The sequence below is a fragment of the Tenebrio molitor genome, chromosome 9 (genome assembly GCF_963966145.1).
Source record: "Tenebrio molitor chromosome 9, icTenMoli1.1, whole genome shotgun sequence".
Lineage (NCBI taxonomy): Eukaryota > Metazoa > Arthropoda > Insecta > Coleoptera > Tenebrionidae > Tenebrio > Tenebrio molitor.
Genome location: NC_091054.1, coordinates 18718209 through 18740611, shown reverse-complemented (window position 1 = coordinate 18740611; position 22403 = coordinate 18718209). Strand labels below are relative to the sequence as shown.

The following is a 22403-nucleotide window of genomic DNA, read 5'->3' as shown; positions in this document are numbered from 1 at the left end:
AAGATGGAAAATTCAAACTACCTAATGCAGAAATTCGAGCGTCATTATCTAACATGATAGGAGACATTGTAAAATTTCATTGGAACATTGCTACAACCTCATTCACTAGCTAGTCTAATTGACGGCATCTTGTTTTCTCTCATGAACGACGACGATAACGAGAATACAATACAGAACAAGATGTTAGACGTCTATGAAGAGATATCTTCGTTTTTGGGACCACTTAATCAAAGGAATGAATCGAGAATGTTATGCATCATGTTTCATGTACAAAGCTTTAATTGAGCTCTGTGTTGACTTACAAATAAAAGATGAAGAAAGTAAATCTGCGACATTAGATAGACCAGGCTTTTTACTGCTGCATAAAAATTTAAAATGATAAATGTTCCATTCTGTGCGAACTGAAATACAACAAATATAGTAAGAAGGACAAATATACGACATTCCTTTATGCATTGCAGGAAGCAAGGGGAATTGTAAAAACAAAAAATGGGAAGACCAAAAATTATATGGACTCGTTAAAGAAACTTGGACGAGAAGCACTTGTCATAAGTAAGAAATTACATACAGAGTAACGCACAACCTATTAACATTGTACTTTTTCTAGGTTTGTCCGTGATTTGTGACGGTATCGCGACAAAAGCGCGCCGCAAAAAGAGCGCGCGACAAAAGAGCGTGCGACATAAGAATTCGGCGACATAAGAGCGCGGCGACATAAGAGCGCGGCGACAAAAGAGCGTGACCACAAAAGAAGGTAAATACAGGTTGCCTTTGCCTTTGCCTTTCTTAAGGCAATAATTAATTTCCATATTGAATTAAAATTTTCCTTACCCTTTAGTTATACCTACTAAGACTTTGCGCCACCTTGACGCGACCTTGAAACACAACAAGAGAGAAAAAAAGGCATTTGCACATCCTGTCTTGTCACAGTGTTTATTTGTCTCACGCTATTTTGTCGCGGCGCTTTTTTGTCGCGGCGCTCTTTTGTCGTGGCGCTCTTTTGTCGCTGCGCTCATATTGCGGCTCTCTTTTGTCGCGCGCTCATTTGTCGCGCGCTCAAATGTCGTAGATTCGTTAGTGACATCAAGGTATGCATTAAGTACGGAGAAGATTTTTATAGGTCAGACGGAATCTATAGTTTTCTCGTTTTCTTTGTAGGTCGTAAAATTTTATGGTTATCACTAGCAGGTAATCATTTAAGCAGGGTTGTATTGTAGATTTTATATATTTGCATTGTACGGCAAATAGTACGATCCGCTTCCCAACCGAATTCAAACCCAACCATTGGCACAATAAAATTTTATTGCTTATTATGAACGATTAACGGGCACCGTTAATCGTTCATAATAAGCAATAAAATTTTACGACATACAACGAAACTGTGAAAACTATACTTCTTTTCCTGATTTGTACCAAACTTACAATCCCGTGTCGTTGCCTTTGGAAGAAAATGATGATTGAAGGACCCATAGTGTCAATTTCAAAATTTTACTTCTGTAAGATTTAAAAAACTGGAAATTTCTAACCTGAAATGGGCATAACGCCTTTGTGTTAATTTTTAACATATCATGTTTAATGGGCCAGCATTTTCATCATAATGTGATTGTACAATAAATAAATTGAAGAAAAAGTAGCATATTTGATACAGCAGTTTTTTTTTGACATGCTCTTGTACATAAAACGTACACGCGGACCACGGTTAATCTCAACGTTTTTGCCATTGTCAGTGAAATACACTGGGCTGTATCATTTCCCATTCGTTAAGCTTTTCATTAGCGAAATAATTGATTAGAAAAAGTGAAAGTATATGTCAAGCACTATGTTAGACAGAGACAAAACAATTTTAAGACGTTCTTTAATTTTAACGAAAGGGAAATCATACGGCCCACTGATTCTTCCAGGAAATAATTAATCGTTGATAATTTCTAACACCAGCTGTAGTGAAACATTTTGGTAACCACTGTCGAAAAATACACACGTTCAAAATTTTGAACATCCAGTTTAGTCTATTTATTTCTTTCCTCCCAATAAGCAACCAGTGGCGGCTTGTACCCTCTTCGTGTGGGTAGGCGGCAATACATACATTTGAAAATTGCAGTCGGCGAATGAAACATTAAAAAAACGTCACTAATAGCGCAAAAGATCGACCAAACCTTCAGGAATTCGATAAACAAAAAAACAAATATTTATTTGCAATGGTTCAGGAGATATATTTTTTTAATGAAGCCATGTAACCCTGCTTTTTAGAGAAGAAAATGACGTGGGTCAAAAACGATGACAGATAAGTGTTAACAAAAGGACGTTCTAAACTCAAAATTTAACGTAGAATCCAAATTTATAATTAAAATGGGGCCTTTTTATTTAAAAAAACAAAGATGACGTCGATTTCCGGTATTTCCGGAAGTGTCGCCATTTTGAAAATATTTTATTTGAGCTTGGAGCAGTCGATTATAGTCGGCCACCAATTTTCATATTAATACGATTTTGGGAAATCAGAAAGTTTCTAACGACCGGGCTATGTACATAATTTGACACCAGTAGATATATTAATTAATGTTTTTGGTCACAAAAATTATATGTTTACAAAACTACTATTCAGTAACTTATAATAATACTAATAGTTACAAGTTACAAGTTTGCTTATTAATGAAAAGTAAGTTGATTTTATTTCTTTCCTTGATTAATTTGTCACGAGGTTTATACAAGTTAACAATACCAAGTTACATACTTTTTGTAAATGTCTATCCTTTATAAATGAAAATGTACTTATTATAACATCTGTAAAATCATCTGAATTTTGAAGAAAATGAAGCAACAACTCATGTGCCTCAGACTAGGTAGAAAACGAATCGGTGGGAAAGCCGCAAAGGCAACCGATCCAGTTGCCTTCTAAACGCTATATTGACATATTTTGCCCTCACGTCAATTTCACTCTGACACAGTGTAAAGAGAAAAGAGAGAGAGAGGGTAATCTCTCACGTTCGCAAAATTCAGATGAAATTTAGCTTAGGCGTGCAGTCGCCTGCCCTCGCTAATGATAGCGTAGCACACATGATTCAAGCCAAAGTATTGGTAGACAGTGCAAAGTTATTGGCGGAGATTCATTGCGCGCTGCTAATGGATAAAACATTCGACAATGTAGACAAACAAAAATTAAAAATTACATTTCAGAGTTATTAAATTATATTTATTAATAAATTTTAACTTGAATAAATTTATCTTTGGCAAAGTCTGGGTAGGCGGTGCCTACCTTGCCTACCCTGACGAGCCGCCACTGTAAGCAACTTACACTCAAAAGTAATAATGAGAAAATAAGACACTTTCCAATTCTGAATGAAGGAAATGCCTTAGTAATTAATGACCAAAGTAGTTTATAATTATTTCCGTATTTAAGTAGAGCGAACAGAGTGTACCTACTCAGACAGTAGCGAAAAGTATTGAGTGACCTTGAACGGATTGTTTTATTTAAGATTAACTTTTCTACAATTAAATCTTGATTAGAAATCATCACCACACTTTAAAAATTGATCAATTAACCACACGGATCTATTATTTATTAAGTTGCGTAATTTCCTCCACATTAAGCGTCAACTTTTAATACTTCTCTGTCACGAATGTAGGTATTGGAAAACAGAATGAATTTAACTTTGCTGTATCATTGTTAGTTAATACCGTCATAAACTACTCGTAAACCGTCTATCTAGAATACGTCACAGCAAAGCGACGTGTAATGAATGTAATTAAGTATCAGCAATAAAGAATAACCCAAAAAATTACTACCATGTGTTCATCGCGAATATGTCTAGCGACAATTTATTTATTACTAAACTTCAACTGTGTATTCAATTTAACAGAAGGTAAGTTTTAAAATTTAAACGTAACCGATTGGTCTAGATTATATTAGTAATTTAATGTTTAGTGCAAATCAATCAATTTCAGATCGATCCTATTGGCTGAATTTGGGAAAGTCTGACCTTCAAGACGCCCTAAACACCGAAACAATTGTTGCACCCGCGAAAAACGTCATCTTATTCGTGGGGGACGGCATGGGCCCCACCACCACCACCGCCTCCCGCATCTACTCTCGTGGCGAATCCGGTTACCTCTCCTTCGAGCGCTTCCCCCACGTCGGCGCCCTCAAGGTAAACGCGAGCTCGCTCCGGGCCTGTACACAACCCCAACTTGCAGACGTACAACGCCGACAAATGGGTCCCCGACTCCAGCAGCACCGCCACCGCTCTCTTCTCCGGCGTCAAGGCCAACTACAAGACTTCAGGGGTGGACTCCAGCGTGAAACTGGACGACTGCGATGCCTCCCTGCGGCCCGAAGTGCGGCTCGAGGGGCTGATGCGGTGGGCGCAGGAGTCGGGCAGGTCAACGGGTTTCGCCACAACCACTCGCGTCACCCATGCCACCCCCAGCGCGCTCTACGCCCACGTCCCCAACAGGAAGTGGGAATGCGAGAGCGAAATCCCGCAGGAGTCGCGGAGGTGCAAGGACATAGCGAGGCAGCTGGTCGAGGACGAGCCCGGTAGGAACATCAACGTCGTGATGGGGGGAGGGAGGCAGTGCCTGCAATCGGGGGTTGGAGATCTACAGGGTGATCCGGTAGACACGTGGGCTTGCTACAGCAAGGATGGGCGCGATCTCGTCAAGGACTGGGAGCAAGACAAGAAGAGGAGGAACAAGAGCTATGTCACGGTTAAGAATAACGAAGAGCTGGACAAGGTGGATCCGTCGACAGAGTTTGTCTTAGGTAAAAATAATTCAATAATAGCAACAATAAATCTACAATCAAAAGAATATCTTAATTTCAAAACTAAAAGGTTATGTTTTAAAGCATTAGAATATGTACAGGTTATAAATGATTGTAGTCGAAGTAGGCGTGAAAACTGAATGTAAAATTTATGGTTGCCGCTCCACATAAAAAAACCATCAAAATGATGTGAAAATATTGAGTTGTTTTGCACCCAATTTGACTCCCGTGTGTGAACGGTGTGGACTTATTCGGATTCAATCGTTAATTTAACAAAAATAAATAGAATTCTCATCACCGCACTTTTCACCTAAAAAATGACAGTGACAGCGACAAAACTGACAGTTCACATGAAAGCGGCAAAAATGCAATAACATGGGCATGGCCTACTGCGACTACAATCATTTATAATAACCCTGTATTTCACAAAAATGACACTTGATAGAAAAGAAACAAAAAACAAGTGAATATAAATGACAAGAATATCTTTAATACAATGTCATAATAGAGAGTTTTCGCGTTACGTTCCGTTAAAATAACCGGTACGCTATTCGCGAGCAATTACCGTAATCGCTTATTGTAATAATGAATCGGTTACGCTATTGCCTAGCAACACCGGCGTTAGCGTAGGTACACGGTTATCTGAAAAACGTAGGTAACGCGAAGACTCTCTAATAATTTAACAGTTACAGTTGCTCTAACTCGGTTAAAAATATTTGTTTTTAACACTTAAACGGTACTTATAGAAAAATAATGAGTCAATTCTTGCTATTGGTGTACTTAACTATGTATAGTACCGGCCGGGGAAAATGGGAATCTGGCTTTTGGATTTAAATAACTTTGGGTGGTATTTAAATAAAACTGCATCGGTTATCATTATTAGCATTTACGACCTCGAGCGGTCGATGGACACTTTTTCTGTTGTAAACAAACAGTCGCCCTTTTATCAGGTAGCTATATAAAAGGTGTTTTTTTAAATTTGGCGTCGAAGTAGGCGTTGGAGAGTCGATTGAGATCGTACCACTCGTGTAAAAGCGTAAGATTTAAACAGCTGATCCGTGATCCGTAACCTGTATACTGTATAGTGTCTAGTGTGTTCACAATCGACACTTCAATGCCTACTTCGACGCCAAATTTAAAAAAACACCCGTTACACTGCTGTGCAGAAAAATCGCGTACACTTCAAATTCAAGCAATCAAGTTTTCCAGTATTTTTTGCTTTGTAAATGTGGATTTTGACATTATATTTGTATATAGGTGATATAAACTGTCACTGAGATTGTCACTATTTTATTTGTTATTAGGAAAATGAAACATTTTTTGACACTGACAAATAAAACGTCAAAACCAATCCAGACCGACTTAATAGAGCGAAAAATAGGTATACGCGATTTTTCTGCACAGCAGTGTACCTACAGGTATTGGCAGGCAAAAATTTGTCCCTGTCGTAAATCTTAATAATGATAACTCTTACAGTTTTATTTAAACACAGCCCAAAGTTATTTAAGTCAAGAAGCCAGATTCCCATTTTCCCTGGCCGCTACTATACAAACATACATATTTTTTTAAAGGAATTTTTGCAAATGGCCACATGTCTATGGACTACGCCCGAGACAAATCACCTAAAGGAATGCCCTCTCTCGCAAATATGACGCAAAAAGGACTAGATATTCTCGCAAAGAATCCTCGAGGTTACATCTTTGTCGTGGAAGGAGGTCTCATCGATTACGCCCACCACAGAGGACATGCCAGAAAAGCTTTAGACGAAACAGTTTCCTTTAGTGACGCAATTCAGATCGCTTTGGAAAAAACAGATCCTCAAGAAACTCTCATCATAGTGACAAGTGACCATTCGCATTCACTTGTCTTCAGTGGATACGCCTCCCGAGATTCTAACATATTAGGTACAGTTCGAGACACGGAATTTCGGGCATCACTGTCAATATACTGTAAAAAAATGTAAAATAGGCTTTACATTGTTAACCTCAATTTTACCGTTTGCGACAATTTTGATTGATATGCGATTGACGTGAACAGAAAATAAATTTCAAAATTGGACTTTTGAATGTCACGTTGACAATAAAGAGTGATTTACATCGCAATTTTTTTAAGTGACAGAAAAATGATGTCCGAAATTCCGTGTCTCTAACTGTACCAATTTTTTATGAGCTGGACAGTTAGAGCTAGGTATACTATATTTAAAAAATTTTAGATGTTGCACAGCCGTCAGTAATGGATAATGTCCCGTATACGTCACTGTTGTACGGTACTGGTGGTCCAAATAATTATCAGTATTCTGTAGTAAACAGTACAGTGTCACGTAACGATCCATCCGTCAATAATACTCGAGATTTTGAATATTCACAGCAGGCGGTGGTTTTAACGGATGAAGTTACCCACGGCGGAAGCGATGTTCTAGTTTACGCGAAAGGTATTTTCCGATTGATAATGTACATACTTATTATTATTATTTAATTAGAGCAGAATTCGCAAAATGTCAAATGTCATGTGCAAAATCGTCAAAAACAAAAATTAATGACGATTATTTTTAGGACCCATGGCCCACCTTTTTCACACCGTACACGAGCAAACCTACGTTGCTTACGTCATCAGCTACGCTGCGAAAATTGGCCCCTTCAAAAATGGGGTGCCTGATACGAATCCCACCAGTATTATTTTAACTTCATGCTTATTCTTTTCGTTACTAATACGAAAATCTCTTTACACGTAATATTTTGATTTTGTTTAATAAATGTACCCTGAAAATTTGTTTGAATCCGACCCTGTCCTTTCATTTAAACTGTCAGCAATCGACATAACCTCACATTTTAGCCGGCACCATGTTGATCAAACAATTGGTAAAATGCAACAAACGGACGTTTCTCGTGAGGTACTACTCGAACCGCAACATTTTAAAACTGAAAGAGCGAGGAATGTTTCAAGACATTTTCCCTGATACGGCGGCGTAAGTGAGTGTCAAAGCTTTGGAAAAGATTGAGGTTAGGGTGAACATTTTCAGCAACACTGTGACGGATCTGCTGAACGCGGCCCCACGATGTGTCTATGCAGGGTTCGACCCTACCGCAGACAGCCTCCACATTGGCAATTTGCTGATTTTGATCAATCTGTTGCACTGGCAGCGAGGAGGTCACCAACCGATTGCTCTGGTCAGATTCTCTCATTTTTCTTGATTTTCTAATAACGTGTTGATAGATTGGAGGCGCGACTGCTAAAATTGGGGACCCCAGCGGGAAAAACACAGAGCGAGAGAAACTCGCAAGTGTTTTCATCGATGAGAACATCAAGGGGATCAAAAGCAACATAGACAAAATTTTTCACAATCATGAAAAATACATTTGGAAAGAGGAAAAACTACCACCGTTGAAGTAGGGTCTTTTGTAGTGTATTAGGGGTAGATTAAAATTCATTCATTTTAGATTTGTGAATAATGAAGAGTGGTACAGTAAGATCTCGCCAACTGATCTGATAGGTGGCGCTGGGCGTCACTTACGAATGGGGACACTGCTCAGCAGAACTAGCGTACAGACCAGACTCCAGTCCCCAGTCGGCATGAGTTTCACTGAGTTCAGCTACCAACTGTTCCAGGCCTACGACTGGTTGCACCTATTCCAGAAATACAACTGTCTCTTCCAAATCGGTGGAAACGACCAAATGGGCAACATCATGTCAGGTCACGAACTCATCAGTAAAACTTGTGACAAACAAGTCTACGGTACTGTGGACATCTTTAGTTATTTGGGGGAAAATAATGTGGATATTTCAGGCCTGACCGTTCCTCTTGTTACGACAGAAATGGGCGACAAATTTGGCAAGTCTGCAGGAAACGCGATGTGGTTGTCCTCGAACAAAACTTCTCCTTTCCTACTATACCAATTTTTCGTCCGTCAGGTGGACTCCGAGGTCGAGAAAATGTTGCAGCTGTTCACGTTTGACACGGTTGGAAGCATCAAAGATTTAATGAGACGCCACCGCGAGAAGCCCGAGTTGCGACTGCCCCACAAGCGTCTGGCCGAGCAAGTGGTGTTGTTGGTTCACGGCGAGAAGGGTGTGGCTGCGGCACTCAAAGCCACGGAGGCGCTCTACGAGCAGAGTGTAACGGCGCTAGGCCAAATGAACGCTTCAGAAGTGAAAAGTCTATTCGAGGGAGCCACCATCGTGGATATCTTACCGGAGCCCGGACAGAGCGTGTTGGATCTATCAATGAAAGCCGGTTGTTTCCCCACAAAAGGTAACACAAGAAATTATATTTATTCATAAAATAATTCAACTCCGTACAGAGGATGCAGTGAGGATAATTTCCGCCGGCGGCTTCTACATCAACCACCAACGCACCAACAACCCTAACGAAATTTTAAACTTAAACGTCCATCGACTGGCAAATAACATAACGCTGCTTAGAGTAGGTAAAAGGAACTATTATGTAGTGAAATGGTTGAATTAAACTTAAGTGTAACTCATGATCTCAATCATTTTGGCAACCAAAATCCTCAAGTGGTCCTGGTGGATCTTTGTGTGTTTAGTCACGTCAGCTAGGATGGTATCGACGTCCAGGATGTGTCGATAGTGGGTCAGTTCGATCGCGGTTATTAGGATACTCACGGGCACATAGAACTTGGAGCTGACCAGGTGCCGGAACACGACCACGCACTCCTTGTTCTGGCTGTAGATGATCTTGAGCTCTTCGAACCAGTTGTTCCGCTCCATGTAGGCACACTCGAGGATCTTCAAACACAGCGGTCGAACGTTGGCTTTGAGCCGCGTCTCCTTCACGTACTTCTCTATGATGACGTCCATGTCGTCGAGCGCCGTCGTTATCGGCAGCTTCCCGTTCAAAGTAACCAGAATGTCGCCCTCCATCGCCGTGACTTGCGTCGGGTTGTAACACTTGTGCGTGAAGTGGAACAACAAGTCAACCACATGCTTCACTTTCAGACTCTCCCGGGCCCCCTCGCACTTGTGGCAAATGAACGTGATGGTCACGGCGGCCAAGAGCGGGTCGTTGATTTTCTGTTTTTTCAATTTCTTCGCTCTGATATACTCTTCAGCTACTTCGATGGTCATGACGAAGACGTGAGTGTTTTGCTCGAAAGCTTCGCAGATTTGCTTGAAGAATCTCACCGTCTTCGCCCCCAAGACGGGCTCTTTGTACGCGACGCCCTTTTTACCAATTTCTATGAACCAGTGGAGCAATAAATCACTTTCTTCACTCTTTAGATACATTTTTGAATGATGTATCGCGTGCATGGGTACAAACACTGGTACCAACATAGAACGTCGCGTCAAGAAACGATAAAAGTAACTAAACCAGTTCGAACAAAATTTATTTTAAATAAATGTTTAAAACATATTAATAGTCGCACAGTTAGTGATAACAGGTGCAAATAATGAAGATGGCCCCATGGCCGTATTAAAAATATTCAGTTCAATTTGACTTTTTTTAAGGTTATGTCCACATTGAAAAACGTGCGATCGGTGTGAAAATACTTTTAATTCATAACATTACCAACTAGACTGTGATGTGGCACCCCACTAACTTAAATGCAAAAGAAACACTGTCACTTAAGAGTTCGTCGCAGCTTTGATGATGGTCGCGAGTAGATCAGGATCTTCCTGTTGCTGGCCTACCCACCAGATGCACAGAGCGTTCTCGTACACCAGTGCCGTCCTGGTGTGATGCAGGGGGTCGAGGGTGTGGTGCTGGCCGGTGGCGGTCGCGAGAATCGGTCGGTACGGATGCAAACTTACCCCATTGCAACTGTCGCTGTGCAGAGGCATCTGTAACCATTTAACTCTCATCAACTATGACTTCTAACAGAGCATTCGCTGTTACCAAGAGACGAATTTGTCACCGTTCCTAAGGACCTCACTTTAATTTATTTAGATTTTTTTAGAGATAATTTTAAGAAAACTAAATTAGAAACAAAAATACTAACAAGAGTCCTGGGAATCTGTAAGTGGCGGTAGGGTGAACGAAACGAAACGAACAAAAGAAATTTCGTGTTATTAACGGGTTAAATTTACGATTGAAATAGAAACGTGACTAAATTAGGTACTGAAAACATGAAATAATTACGTAGGGGGTTAGAGACGTCGGATGCTCACCTGCATGTGGACGGTCGGATAGGTACTATCGTGAACGTTCCAAACTTGCACCTTACCATCCGAGCCCCCCGAGACGAGCCAGTTGCCGCACATCGACAGGTCAATACTGATTTTTTGGTTGGTATTAGCCTCCCGGGTCAAACAGAACATCGGCCGACCTGGCACCTTGAAAATCGCAACGGTCAGAAATGAAATTGATTCGTTTTGATTGTGTTTTCCTTGTAATTAGAATGTTGGGTTAACGGTCTTACTCGTAGATCCCAGCAGATAATCTCTTTGTCCTTCCTGCCGCCGCTGTACAGTCGGGACCCGTCCAACGAGAACGCCATCGCCGTGATGCCCCCCTTGTGGCCCGTCAGCTTGCACAGGTGACGGAAGCTGCCGTCGCTCTGGGACACCAGCTCTATGGTGTTCTTCCACGAACCTGCAACTGACGCGTTTACAAAGCGTCCCGCTCGAACAGGAGGATTCGAGTCGTACCTATCGCTACCACGCCAGGTTGCGCTTGACTAGCCACCAGACACGAAGCAGGATGCGTTGTTGGATACTCGACAAACTCCCGCCCCGGTCGACCCGTACTAAAAATTTTAACATTCTTCTTGTAACCACAAAATACATTCTGACCATCAGCTGAAAAAGTTACGCTTATTGCAGCTTCCAGTTCATCGACACTGTTGTACCCTCTGTACGAACACCGCAAATTTCCACTGAAAGCGTCCCATAGATGGATTGGGCCTTCATGACCGCTCGACAACCAACTGCAAAGGTTCACAGTCAAAACGATATCGCTAAAACGAACTTACAGCGGGGGCAACCGATAAAAACGATTGCATCGGGTGATTAAAATGTGGGCGCTGCAACGGTTTTCAATGTTAATCCATTAAATGTTTATTACTATCAATTCAATAATTCTCTTAAATTAGAAGAAATTGAAATGACATGTACTGGACAGATGGCAAAAAGAAATCAAAAGATTCTTATTTTCCAACGCTGTGAGATGGACAACTGGAACAGCTCCACTATTTATTTATACAATTTTCAACAACATATTTAATTCACCTTACATTTTAACATTCCAACTACTCCAGTTGGTTATAGTAGTAATACTTTATTTTTGCCCTACGGGCTTTTAGATTCCTTACAATTTTAACAATATTTACATAAACATAACTGAACAAAAATGGCAATTCCAAACATATCCCAACATTTTCAATTCCTATTCCCACCCCTCTCTTTCCCCTTCCACACCTCTTTCATCCATCCTATCTCCCTTCCGTCTTCGCTCAGTATTTCTCGCCGCTCCTTTCCCTCCCTCTCTCTCATTTCTTCGCATCCGCTCCACATGTACTCTATGAGTTGGTTATATTTACACGTTACACGTTTGTTTAAAAAATTCCGGATGACGTTTTCTCTTAGGGTGGCAATGCAAATGTTGGTCATTCTGATAACAATTATGTGTTTGATAATACACATAGGCGTACGTTCTTTGAAGGGGGGCGTGAAAAACGTGAATCCATTAAAAAAAAAACATATTTTAACAATGATATAAAACACGGTGGGTGGTGTAAATGTTCAAAATCGTGTCCACTTTAAAGATTAATTATTTATTTATTTTCTTGGCCAGCTATGGTTAAAATATCGCCCGGTGTAATGCACGCCAAATGTGAAATTTAAACAATCACCCAGTATAATGTATAGTCAGCTAGAAGCGAAATTAAAAAAAAAAAATCACCCGGTACAAAATCTACATACATATTGTGACGATTATTTGATAGTTCCAACCTGATAATAAATCTAAGCAAACAGAGCAATCCCGATTAAGAGCCCATGGAAAATATCTAGACGGATGTTAACTAGTTCTTAAAAAAATTCCAAAACATTGAGAAACCATTTTAGAATATCAAAGACATCTGATATTTGATCCTTGTTGCAAGATGTCAATAATCAGTAGATTTTACTTCAATGACTATAAATTAAGCATAAACAAACAAGGCCAGTCTAAGACAAGCCCTTTTATAGTAAAAAATAACTCCCAAAAATGGAGCACTGACGGTGCACTACGGTGTAGAAGAAATTACCGTAAACGTGAGAAAAATGTTTAAAAAATCCTTTTACATGGTGAATGTGTATTTCTAACAAAATGGTATTGATAACATAATTACACAACATTTTTGAGTTACAATGCAAAAGTTTCCGATAATAATGCGAATGCTTGCAGCGTTTCCACGTTGAATGGCAAGGGAAATCCTCTCAAAAAGGAATGTCTTTGATTTTGAATCGCCTGATTCCAGGATAAGTCGGTTTCCGATGACATTAATGAAATCGATGGCTTCTTTGCACCAAGGGCCTAAGGTTTCAAAGGCTAAACCTTTAAATATGTAGTTTAACGAAATAATTGAACTATATTTGCTAAGTTTGCGTTTGCAAGCCATTTCAGCGGCAAAACCTGAGACTTCGGATGTTTTCAATACGTAACTGTCTGCAAGTGTATCTACAACAGTAACGTCCCAAACCAAAAGTTGACCTTTAATCTACGGTGCTAAAGTCATCCCATCAGGGCGTTTTCCGTCATCCCGTTTGGTTTTAAAGTTGAATTAACAAGACCGGTTGATAATAGAATTAATTTCAGTGTGTTTTGAAAATCTACCACTGCTTTTGGAACAACTTAGACCGTGAATGCCAATTTCGTCAACTTTCGCTTTGCATTTGCAAATATGAGGTGTACACAGATTACAACCCAATCTTAAACCAATACAAACTTGGAAGGAAGTGTTATCTTTTTGGACTGATGTGCTGATTTGAGAGCCTTTGAAAGTGGCAGTTAACAGGTCAATTATTTCGAAAAATATGTATTAAATTGTCATGAAAACTAACTACCTCGAATCGTTCATATTATCACAAAGTACAAGATCATTCACTACCAATATCTGATCCTGCATAATAGAGAATTTAAAAGCTTTGAAAATCTCAAAAATTATCTTAAAACCACTACAACATTGCAAGGTAATGATGTAATACATATATCTTTGGTTACGTTGTATTATTGTTAGTTCCAATAATTGATTTATTTGTTATATCACCATGGGAGCAAAATGAAATGAGAGTGTCAGTGTTTTATTTTTATTTATACAGGGTGTAACAGAAAAAAGTGCAATTATTTTAACAGGTAAAAGACTCATCTATTACAATTTTTCTAATATTTTTTTTCGAAAAGAAATTCTGATGGGTTTTAAAAATTAATCTGAATTTACTAAAGATTTGCTTAACCGCCTATGGAACGATTTTAATCTAACTACATTTAATAAAGAAACAAAACAAAGAGGTAACTCAAAAATCAAGCGAAAGTGAAAGCTTTTTATTCGTGAAGTGCAATTTCGGGAAAAAACATTACTGCAAAACATACTGACTGGTAAATAAGAATAAATGAAAAGTGCAATAAAAACATTCCGTTTCTACGATTCAACATGACAAATGGTAATTCAATTTTGCAAATTCCAAGAAACTTTATTTAGAAACATTGTTGTAATAATTGATGAGTACTATTACCAGATAAAATAAATATACTTTTTTCTCTTATACCTGTATTTTCATTTCTGTTACGTTGCTATAGTGCTAAAATGTAGGTAAATTTTATTACTCAAATTACCTACATGGTACATGCAACGATGCCAAATTTATTCACATTTAACCCTCCCCGATTTGAATATGTAAGTCTGAAGAATTTTTTCCATATTTTTCTCATGTACATTTAAACATCCTCGATAAGGCATTAAGTGCGCCAATTTTGGGACACGCTGTATATTCCTTTTGACTTGTAGTTGTAGATAAAATTAAATTTTATTAGTGAGTCTTCACCGTAAATAACGTGCGATCAACAAAATCTTCCACTGGGAGATTGAGAAATCCGACTTGCAAGAAAGACGGAAAATCCTCCGACGGCTTAGTTTCCAGTGGGTCTCTCCCCGCTACGTCCCACAATTTCACTGTGCATCCATTTCCCAAGTATAAGCTACGTTTTGCGACTTGTATAACAAATAAGATGAGAGTGGTAACTTGAGTAACACGCTTTTAATCTGATATGTTTAATCACATCTGTCAGATACCTACACATTTCGAAGGAGGCAAAACGGTTATTCACAAAGGTACAAAAAATCTTCATTATTGAAGCATATTTTCGAAATGGGCTGTTTGAGAATGGTAAGTCGGTCTATCACACTGGCGCTTGTTTACGTGATTTTCAACAATTTTTTTGTGGAAATTGATTTTTATTAAGTTTTGCATAATACAGTACAATTATTCCGAGACAATTTTGACAAATGATTTCAATTTATGTTAATTGTATCAGGTGTTCATTTAATTTTCGCGTCAAAGTTGGAGTGAATTATTCCAGTTTTTGTTTTATTCAAATCGGGCCACAAATAACGGAGATATGGCTTGCGGCGTTTTTTAAGACACACCGTGTATATGATATAAATGTCACGTTTATTTTTACACCTTTTTTTATAATTCCTGTCTGCAGGAAATGACACAATTTTAAATACGAAAAATAAAAAATGTAATTTCCAGTGTATACCTCGAAGTAAATGTTCGAATCAGTCAATTGAATCACTAATCTGATAAAATGTTATAGCAGAAATGACAATTAAGTGACATTAATAATAATATGTTCATATTATACAGGTTATTTCACGAGTTATAATGAGCCAGACGGAATTGAAAATGCAACCTACAATACATTTGTAAGGCAAACCTGGATATTTTTCGCGTCCATATTCAGGTTTGCTTTGCAACTGTATTGTGGGTTGCATTTTCAATTCCATCGGGCTCATTATCACTTGTGAAATATCCTGTATAGTCTGACAAACGACCTCGGCGGTAAAGACAATAGCAGTCGAACATTTTTTATTGTATGTAAAATTTACCATTGTAATCAAACGAGAAAACCGGAATCGTCCTGTACAGAAAATAAAATATTTAAGAAAAAATACAATGCAAAAAGTAAGCTAGTATAGCCTGTATTACGACTAGGAGACATTAAAAAGTCTCAATTTTGCGACTAATAAAATTTGGTTTGACAAAATGGATTTGAAATTATAACGCACAAGAATCAAATATGTTATACACATTCTTCAGGCGAATCAAGAATTTGTGATAACTTGAACGACTAGATAAATAACAATGAGGAATATGACAATGACCTCCAACGACGTTACTTGCATTTATGTTATTTCTTTATTACTGGTTTCAAGTGTCTTTATAAACGACGTGTTTTCAGGGGCAGTGCAAACGTAGCACTTCTTAGGACCCAAATGATCCAATCACACTGACGACAAAGAAACAAGACATTATTCAGAGCAGTTCTTTTTTGGACCACCTAATGACCGCAATAAATCTTGATTACCTTGTAATCGATTTTCTTTCCTTGAAACACCCAACCAACAACCACAGTGTTATACACACGTTCCCGCATACACAAACAAAAATGTCAGCTAATCTAAAATAAAAAATTCAATTTAAACAAAGATGCAATCGATAAAGCTCAGTTGTTACTAAAGAACGATTTTTTTTTCTATTTGAACTCTGCATTGGTGGCAATTCCAGCAAGCTGGAATTATTCGTTTTAGTATTTCTCCTGGATCTTAATTAATCGTAAATGTGATATTCAATAGATGGCGCTGGCAAAACAAAACATCAAATGAACGGAACAAACGAACGACTCAATACTAACTCGTGTTTGGGGCGAAACACACAAAACAAATCGATCAATAATTATGGAAATTAACGATATGTAGAGAAAATGATGCAAAGTATGCTGGTTCGATTTTTTAGAACATATTTTCGCATTATTATTTAACAATACATGATAAGAAATGTTTTAACCACGTTATTATCTGTTATTATCAATATATCATTGTCAATGGACAACCGTCATAAATAAATGTAAAACGTTATTTGGAAACGCTTTGACTTTTAAATGATGTTAGATAAGGGAACAATATTAGTGTGAATTTTCACACGGCAACATTTCTGTGCCTTGGGCGTACATACCAACAAGTTGCTGGATTGGCACTGTTCATCCCAGGGTACCAACAATAGTCATAGATGAGGCCACTTTCGGGCACGCTGACTGCAGGGCTGAGCGCTACGATCGGCCGACTGTTCATTATCGTTTCGCCGGAGTACAGGTCGGTGGGCAACTCCATGACGTGCATTCCCGCCCCTCGGACCACCGTCAAGAGACAAGTTCCATCTGGAGACCACTTGCATCCTTTGAGGTAGTGCTGGTCCGCGTAATTTGACCACTGACATCGGGCCAGTTCCAAGGCGGAGTTCTCGAAGTTGTAATTTGTGTATGACACGAACGACTGGCCTAGTACGGCATCGCTCATCTCGTACTGCTGTTCCGTCACTGCTTCGCTCATCTTGTCTATTAACACCTAAAAACCAAACACATCCACGTATTTTTACAAACAAAACGGTTATCTCGCCACAAAATTAACTCGTCACGCCACCACCTTCGGAATGTTTCTGGATATTGCCGATTGACAGATAGTGGAGAAAAATGCTGATCAACGGTGCCAACTGCGCGAGGGAGCCAACGACGCGCACGGAAAATCACTAAAGGACTCCTATACTCTGTGTCTGCGACTTTGCCTATAATAGGTGGTTATGCGTCGTGGCAGGTAAGATTTGATTTTGTAATATCCTCCAATATTGGTGAGATTCTGAAAGATTTCTTTGTAAATCGTGAGTGATACTAATAACTGAAAATAAGACCGGAACATTATTACAGTCTTCCACGTCTAAATCACTGCTGTGATATCTGAAGCACTCTGAAGTTGGCTGCAATTCTCGTTGAAGACGTAAGTTCGATTTTACAATTTTTTCTTTACTCGTTTTAATTAATTTTTCATTCCGTGAGTTTTTTCCAATTCGTGTTGATGGCAGAGGTGATTCCAGGTGGTCTCAGAATGGTTTTCTTGTGTCAACACATTGAGGAGCTAATACAAGACATTAATATTGATATTGACGCTAGTGATAGTGTTGCAAAAAGACCTGAGTTGAAGGGAATAAGCAAGGAAGCTTTTAGGGAATACTATGAAAAAAAATTGAAGGAGAAAAGAAACCTTGACAGAATATTAGCGAAAATCAAACGTTTGAAGAAACTAGAACGATTATTAATTTTGAAGAAGAAACAAATTGAAATGGAAAAGAGAATTTATGTGGACATAAGTAAAAAATTTGGTTTTAAATTAGAATAGGTACTATACTTACCGCGGCGAACCCCTGGAGTGATCACCAGATGTTCACGACGTGATAATTCGTAGCGACGTCATGAAAAGCCTCATTTACACTGCCTCGTCAAATTTCAGTTTTGTGCGGGAAATAAATCGTACTGCTTTAAGATCGGGGGAAATTTCGGCTGCATGCATTGAGCTCCCTTTAACCAATAGGAAACCTACCCCGAAAATCATGTGAAGATCACGCCACTTTATTACTCCAGTGGGTCGCCGCGGCAAGTACGGTCGGTGGACAAATAAAACTGGGACACTTAAAATTTAATCAATGTAAATCAGACCATTGAATTGTCAATATATTTGTCAGTCTCTATATACGGGGTGATCAAGAAGGACTGTTTAAGTTGGTAACACTGGATCGTATTTTAAATCGTATAACAGGAGTAAGTTCCGGTTGTTGGTGGCTTGTCGTTGTTAATGCTGTACCTATATCAGATATTTGTCAAATAAACCAACAAAACATATCCAGTTACAGTGTTATAAATAACCGAATTAAAAAATTTTCTTAATTGTACTGCCAACTTAAACAGTCCTTCTTGATCACCCGGTAATATGTCATACTAAACTTAACCTATTTGTGATAAAGCCGTAATTAAACGATGCAAATTTGTAAATTTTGACTTATGTGACTGTCATTTTTGTCCCAGTTTTATTTGTCCATCGACGGTACATATAAAGATTAAATTTTAAGTTAGGATGTTTTTTTTTCTTTAAAAATTAGACATTTTGAAATTTTTTGTTTTGTTTCATGTTTTTAATAATGACCTTATATGACTTACAGTTGACAATAATGTTGCAACTAACAGATTTATACAGAATGTCCCAGAACTGGCTCCCCAGAGAAAACAGGCATGTGCCGACAACAAAAGAGACTCTAAATTGACTAAAATAAATTTTCTGCTAGCTCAAATTACCGAGTTATAAAGTTTTTAATTTCACTAATCCCGGAAGCTCGTCCTCAGGTATTACTAAAAAATCCGATCGGTTACTAAACAACAACAAAAAATCTCTGATATCGCAAAAATCAATAAAATGTTTGGGCAACTGAAATTTTGACGTTTTTCGATATAAAAATTCGTTGACGTTTATCTGTCATCACCATCAAGACTTGACAATTGCAAAACATAATAACTTCGCCATAAAACAATAAAAATGGGGATTCTAAAGAGAACTATTTATGTAAATAGGTAATAATGTTAAAGCAGATGTTCGAAATGACCACCATTCATTTGTATGCACAATTGTGCTCTACGTAACAAACTTCTTGTAGTAGCGTTAGTTATCATTTCTTCAGTAACTGAAATAAAAGCCTCCTGAATTCGAACTCTCAGATCAGCCTCTGAATTTATGGGCCGCCGATAAATGAGAGATTTCAAATGACCCCAGAGAAAAAAATCTAGTGGATTCAGATCTGGAGACCTGACAGGCCAATTAGAATGAATCTTGCACTGTTAGAAATAGCTTCTCCTCAGTCTAAGAAAATTAACACTTGGCCCATTAGTTTTCGAAAATATATCAAAAAACAGATTTTCTTCGCGAATATATTTTTTCCTGACGACAAGTCGAGATTTGTTCCTCAACTGGTCACGTTATCGAACTTTAAACTTGACTTCGAACCTCCTTACAGACAGCTCGACCTTCTGCACATTTCATGGGCCAAGCTGTTTTTGTAAAGCTGTACTTCTTCTTTTTTCTAACCAACGCGAAATGGGGTCTATTGGTGGAACTTTCGCAATTTTACACTGCGCCGCAAAATTATCGCATAAAGTAAAAATGAACCGTAGTTTTTTGTATTTTACTTCTTCTGCGATTTCTTTATGTTGAATCTCTTATTTTAGCGTATTTCTTTTGTTTAGTAGCAAAAATTGCCATGTTGATAACTTCTAAAGTTGTTTATTATGAAAAGTTTGTATTAGTGTTATTGGTCAATTTCGTAAAGCATTTTGATTGTGGATTTGAGAGACGGTTAGTAAGAAGTTTTGGTTCCTTCAGTCATAAATTTCGAAAATGAATCCCTACGAACGTTTAAGTTGACATACAATAGCCGAACAATGTGCATAAATTGTTGTACTAGCCGAAGACGGTATTAATCAACAAGATATTGCAAATGGTCTTGATCTGCACCAGTCAACGGTATCTAGAGTTTTGCGTCGTTTCCACCAGACAAGAGAATACTCTAGAAGACCTGGACAAGGACGCAGACGAACAACAACAGCTCAACGGGATCGTTTTCTGCTTTTACAGTCGTTGAGACACAGGACTCTGACTGCTCCAGCTTTGCAAGTTATGACTTTAGGAAAATATCAATTCCAAATTAGTGCAAATACTGTTAGAAGAAGACTTGCTGAACACGATTTAAGGCCCAGGATACCAGCAAGGGGCCCACAGTTAACAGCGGCTCACCGAAGAGTACGATTGCTGTTTACCCAAAATCACGTTGATTGGGAATTGGATCAATGGAGGTTAGTAATGTTCTCTGACGAGTCCAGATTTTGCCTGGATCAAAGTGACAGACGTGTCCGCGTGAACCGACGCTCAGGAGAGCGATATGCTCAATGTAACATTATCCCGAAAGTCAATTTTGGAAGAGGTTCCGTTATGGTTTGAGCAGGTGTCACTTTCGACGCTCGCACAGAGTTGGTGGTGCTAGAAAGTGGAAACCAAAATGCGGCGACGTATATGCCATTCACGATGTTTTGGCATAAGGGGAGGCTATGGAAAAAGTGCATTTAAGTTGGCAGTAAAGCTGTCTGTTGAATTAGGTTATTTTTTTCTAAGTTTGAGGTTATAAACTGCGTCATTGTCTAGTGCATTGTTGTCAGTTTTACTAGTTTGCAATATAAAATACTCACACATTTTTAATCCAATTTAACAAAACAGGAAACTGACTTGAACAGACTACAGAATAGTAGGGACCGGGACCGAAAGTTAAAGTGGCTCCTGCACCACTTAGATAACCCACCTATACAGTGTCTTAACCAACCAGTTAGTAACTTGTCAATGAATTTTTTATTTTAACCAAAACGTTCCTAGAACTAGATTGTATAAAATCTTGTACCTACTTATTAAGCCTTACTTTATTCGAATCTTTCTGCAAAATATTTACACACCCATCGTCCATGACAAAAAAAAGAACAAAACTATTCCACTTCCATAATTTCATTAGAAAATTCTGAATCATCATTACCTGCATCAAATTCCGAGTCAGATTCTCCTAATGAAATTATTAAAGGAAGAACGTTTTCAAATGAAAGATTTCTCATTAATTTTGCCCAATCTTCCGAAATAAGTTCTTCACAATATCTACAAAAATGTTGGCAAATTTCAGGAGTACATTTTAAAATAGACTCAAGCCATAAATTCACAACTCTATCGCGAAGTTATAATAGGGCTTACAAAACCCCTGTGCCATTTCAATTGGGTCGTTGTTTCTTCCTTCACTATCCGTGCTACATATTTATCTTGTACTCACCTACGATTCAATTTATACATAAAAAGAACTTGACTTCACTGTAACTTACTGAAAATATGTTCTGCAGTCTAATACAAACACCATCAATACGTTTTAATGTCGCTTAATTATGATTACGGTAAATTCGGCAACATGTTACGTTCATTTTGATAGGTCCGCATGTCAGGCACTTTAGTGACAGCAGAGATGACAGAAATCAAACATGTATCCAACGTTAAAAAATGAAATCATAGCCTCCCCTTATGCCAAAACATCGTGAATGGCATATACATTACCAATATTCTGGAACCTCATATTGTCCCATTCCGACCATTTATTGGCATGACTTTATTTTTATGCATGATAAAGGTCGACCGCACGTTGCGGGAATAGTGCAGCATTATTTTCGTGAGGTCGAAATAGGGCAAATGCAATGGCCAGCAAGGAGTTCAGATCTAAACCTCATCGAGTAATTGTGAGATCCTACAGATAAAAGAGTTAGAAGGTTACCAAATCCACCAACAACTCTTCATCAGCTGTCTTTGGGCCTAACTCAAGTTTGAGAAGAAATTAAGCAAAGAGTTATACAAAACCTCATTTTAAGCATGAGACAATGTTGTGCAACTGTAATAAAGGCACGGTGTGCCAACACGCACTATTAAATGTTAAATTTCTTTGTTTTCTTCGAATTTGAATTTTTTTATTTTTTTGTTTTCTTGATTTCTTTGTTGTGTTCTGATTATTGTAGTGTTTACTTTTATAAATCTACTTCTTT

At 38.4% G+C, this 22403-nt stretch overlaps 4 protein-coding genes and 2 long non-coding RNA genes across 7 annotated transcripts; 3 read left to right on the top strand and 3 right to left on the bottom strand.

Moving 5' to 3' along the window:
- The first annotated feature begins 3296 nt into the window (after positions 1-3296).
- On the top strand, positions 3297-7537 carry LOC138137750 (alkaline phosphatase-like). 2 transcript variants are annotated; one of them, XM_069057286.1, is made up of 6 exons: positions 3297-3857; positions 3920-4142; positions 4189-4756; positions 6328-6660; positions 6969-7187; positions 7309-7537. In XM_069057286.1, exons 1-6 carry the CDS (start codon positions 3799-3801, stop codon positions 7485-7487), a joined length of 1581 nt encoding a protein of 526 aa, XP_068913387.1. In that variant the 5' UTR covers positions 3297-3798; the 3' UTR covers positions 7488-7537. The 2 variants fall into 2 exon arrangements, with proteins under 2 accessions (XP_068913387.1, XP_068913388.1); XM_069057287.1 differs by having other exon boundaries at positions 3298-3857; positions 3940-4142.
- A 7-nt stretch (positions 7538-7544) lies between these two features.
- TyrRS-m (Tyrosine--tRNA ligase, mitochondrial) lies at positions 7545-9234 on the top strand. The gene is made up of 6 exons (XM_069057289.1): positions 7545-7721; positions 7776-7923; positions 7970-8142; positions 8194-8489; positions 8541-9005; positions 9055-9234. The coding sequence occupies exons 1-6, from the start codon at positions 7597-7599 to the stop codon at positions 9216-9218; spliced, it is 1371 nt and encodes a 456-aa protein (XP_068913390.1). The 5' UTR covers positions 7545-7596; the 3' UTR covers positions 9219-9234.
- On the bottom strand, positions 9221-10045 carry LOC138137753 (uncharacterized). Its single transcript, XM_069057291.1, has one exon. It carries the CDS (start codon positions 10043-10045, stop codon positions 9221-9223), a length of 825 nt encoding a protein of 274 aa, XP_068913392.1.
- A 200-nt stretch (positions 10046-10245) lies between these two features.
- On the bottom strand, positions 10246-17301 carry WDR79 (WD repeat domain 79). The gene is made up of 5 exons (XM_069057290.1): positions 16928-17301; positions 11360-11637; positions 11131-11303; positions 10880-11044; positions 10246-10552 (listed from the first exon to the last, which is right to left on the bottom strand). The coding sequence occupies exons 1-5, from the start codon at positions 17299-17301 to the stop codon at positions 10337-10339; spliced, it is 1206 nt and encodes a 401-aa protein (XP_068913391.1). The 3' UTR covers positions 10246-10336.
- Positions 17302-17429: 128 nt separating this feature from the next.
- On the top strand, positions 17430-18912 carry LOC138137754 (uncharacterized). The gene is made up of 3 exons (XR_011161870.1): positions 17430-17562; positions 17673-17742; positions 17840-18912. It is a non-coding gene; the product is annotated as an uncharacterized lncRNA (long non-coding RNA).
- Positions 18913-20029: 1117 nt separating this feature from the next.
- LOC138137755 (uncharacterized) lies at positions 20030-21914 on the bottom strand. Its single transcript, XR_011161871.1, has 3 exons — positions 21699-21914; positions 21365-21649; positions 20030-21206 (listed from the first exon to the last, which is right to left on the bottom strand). It is a non-coding gene; the product is annotated as an uncharacterized lncRNA (long non-coding RNA).
- Positions 21915-22403: the final 489 nt, after the last annotated feature.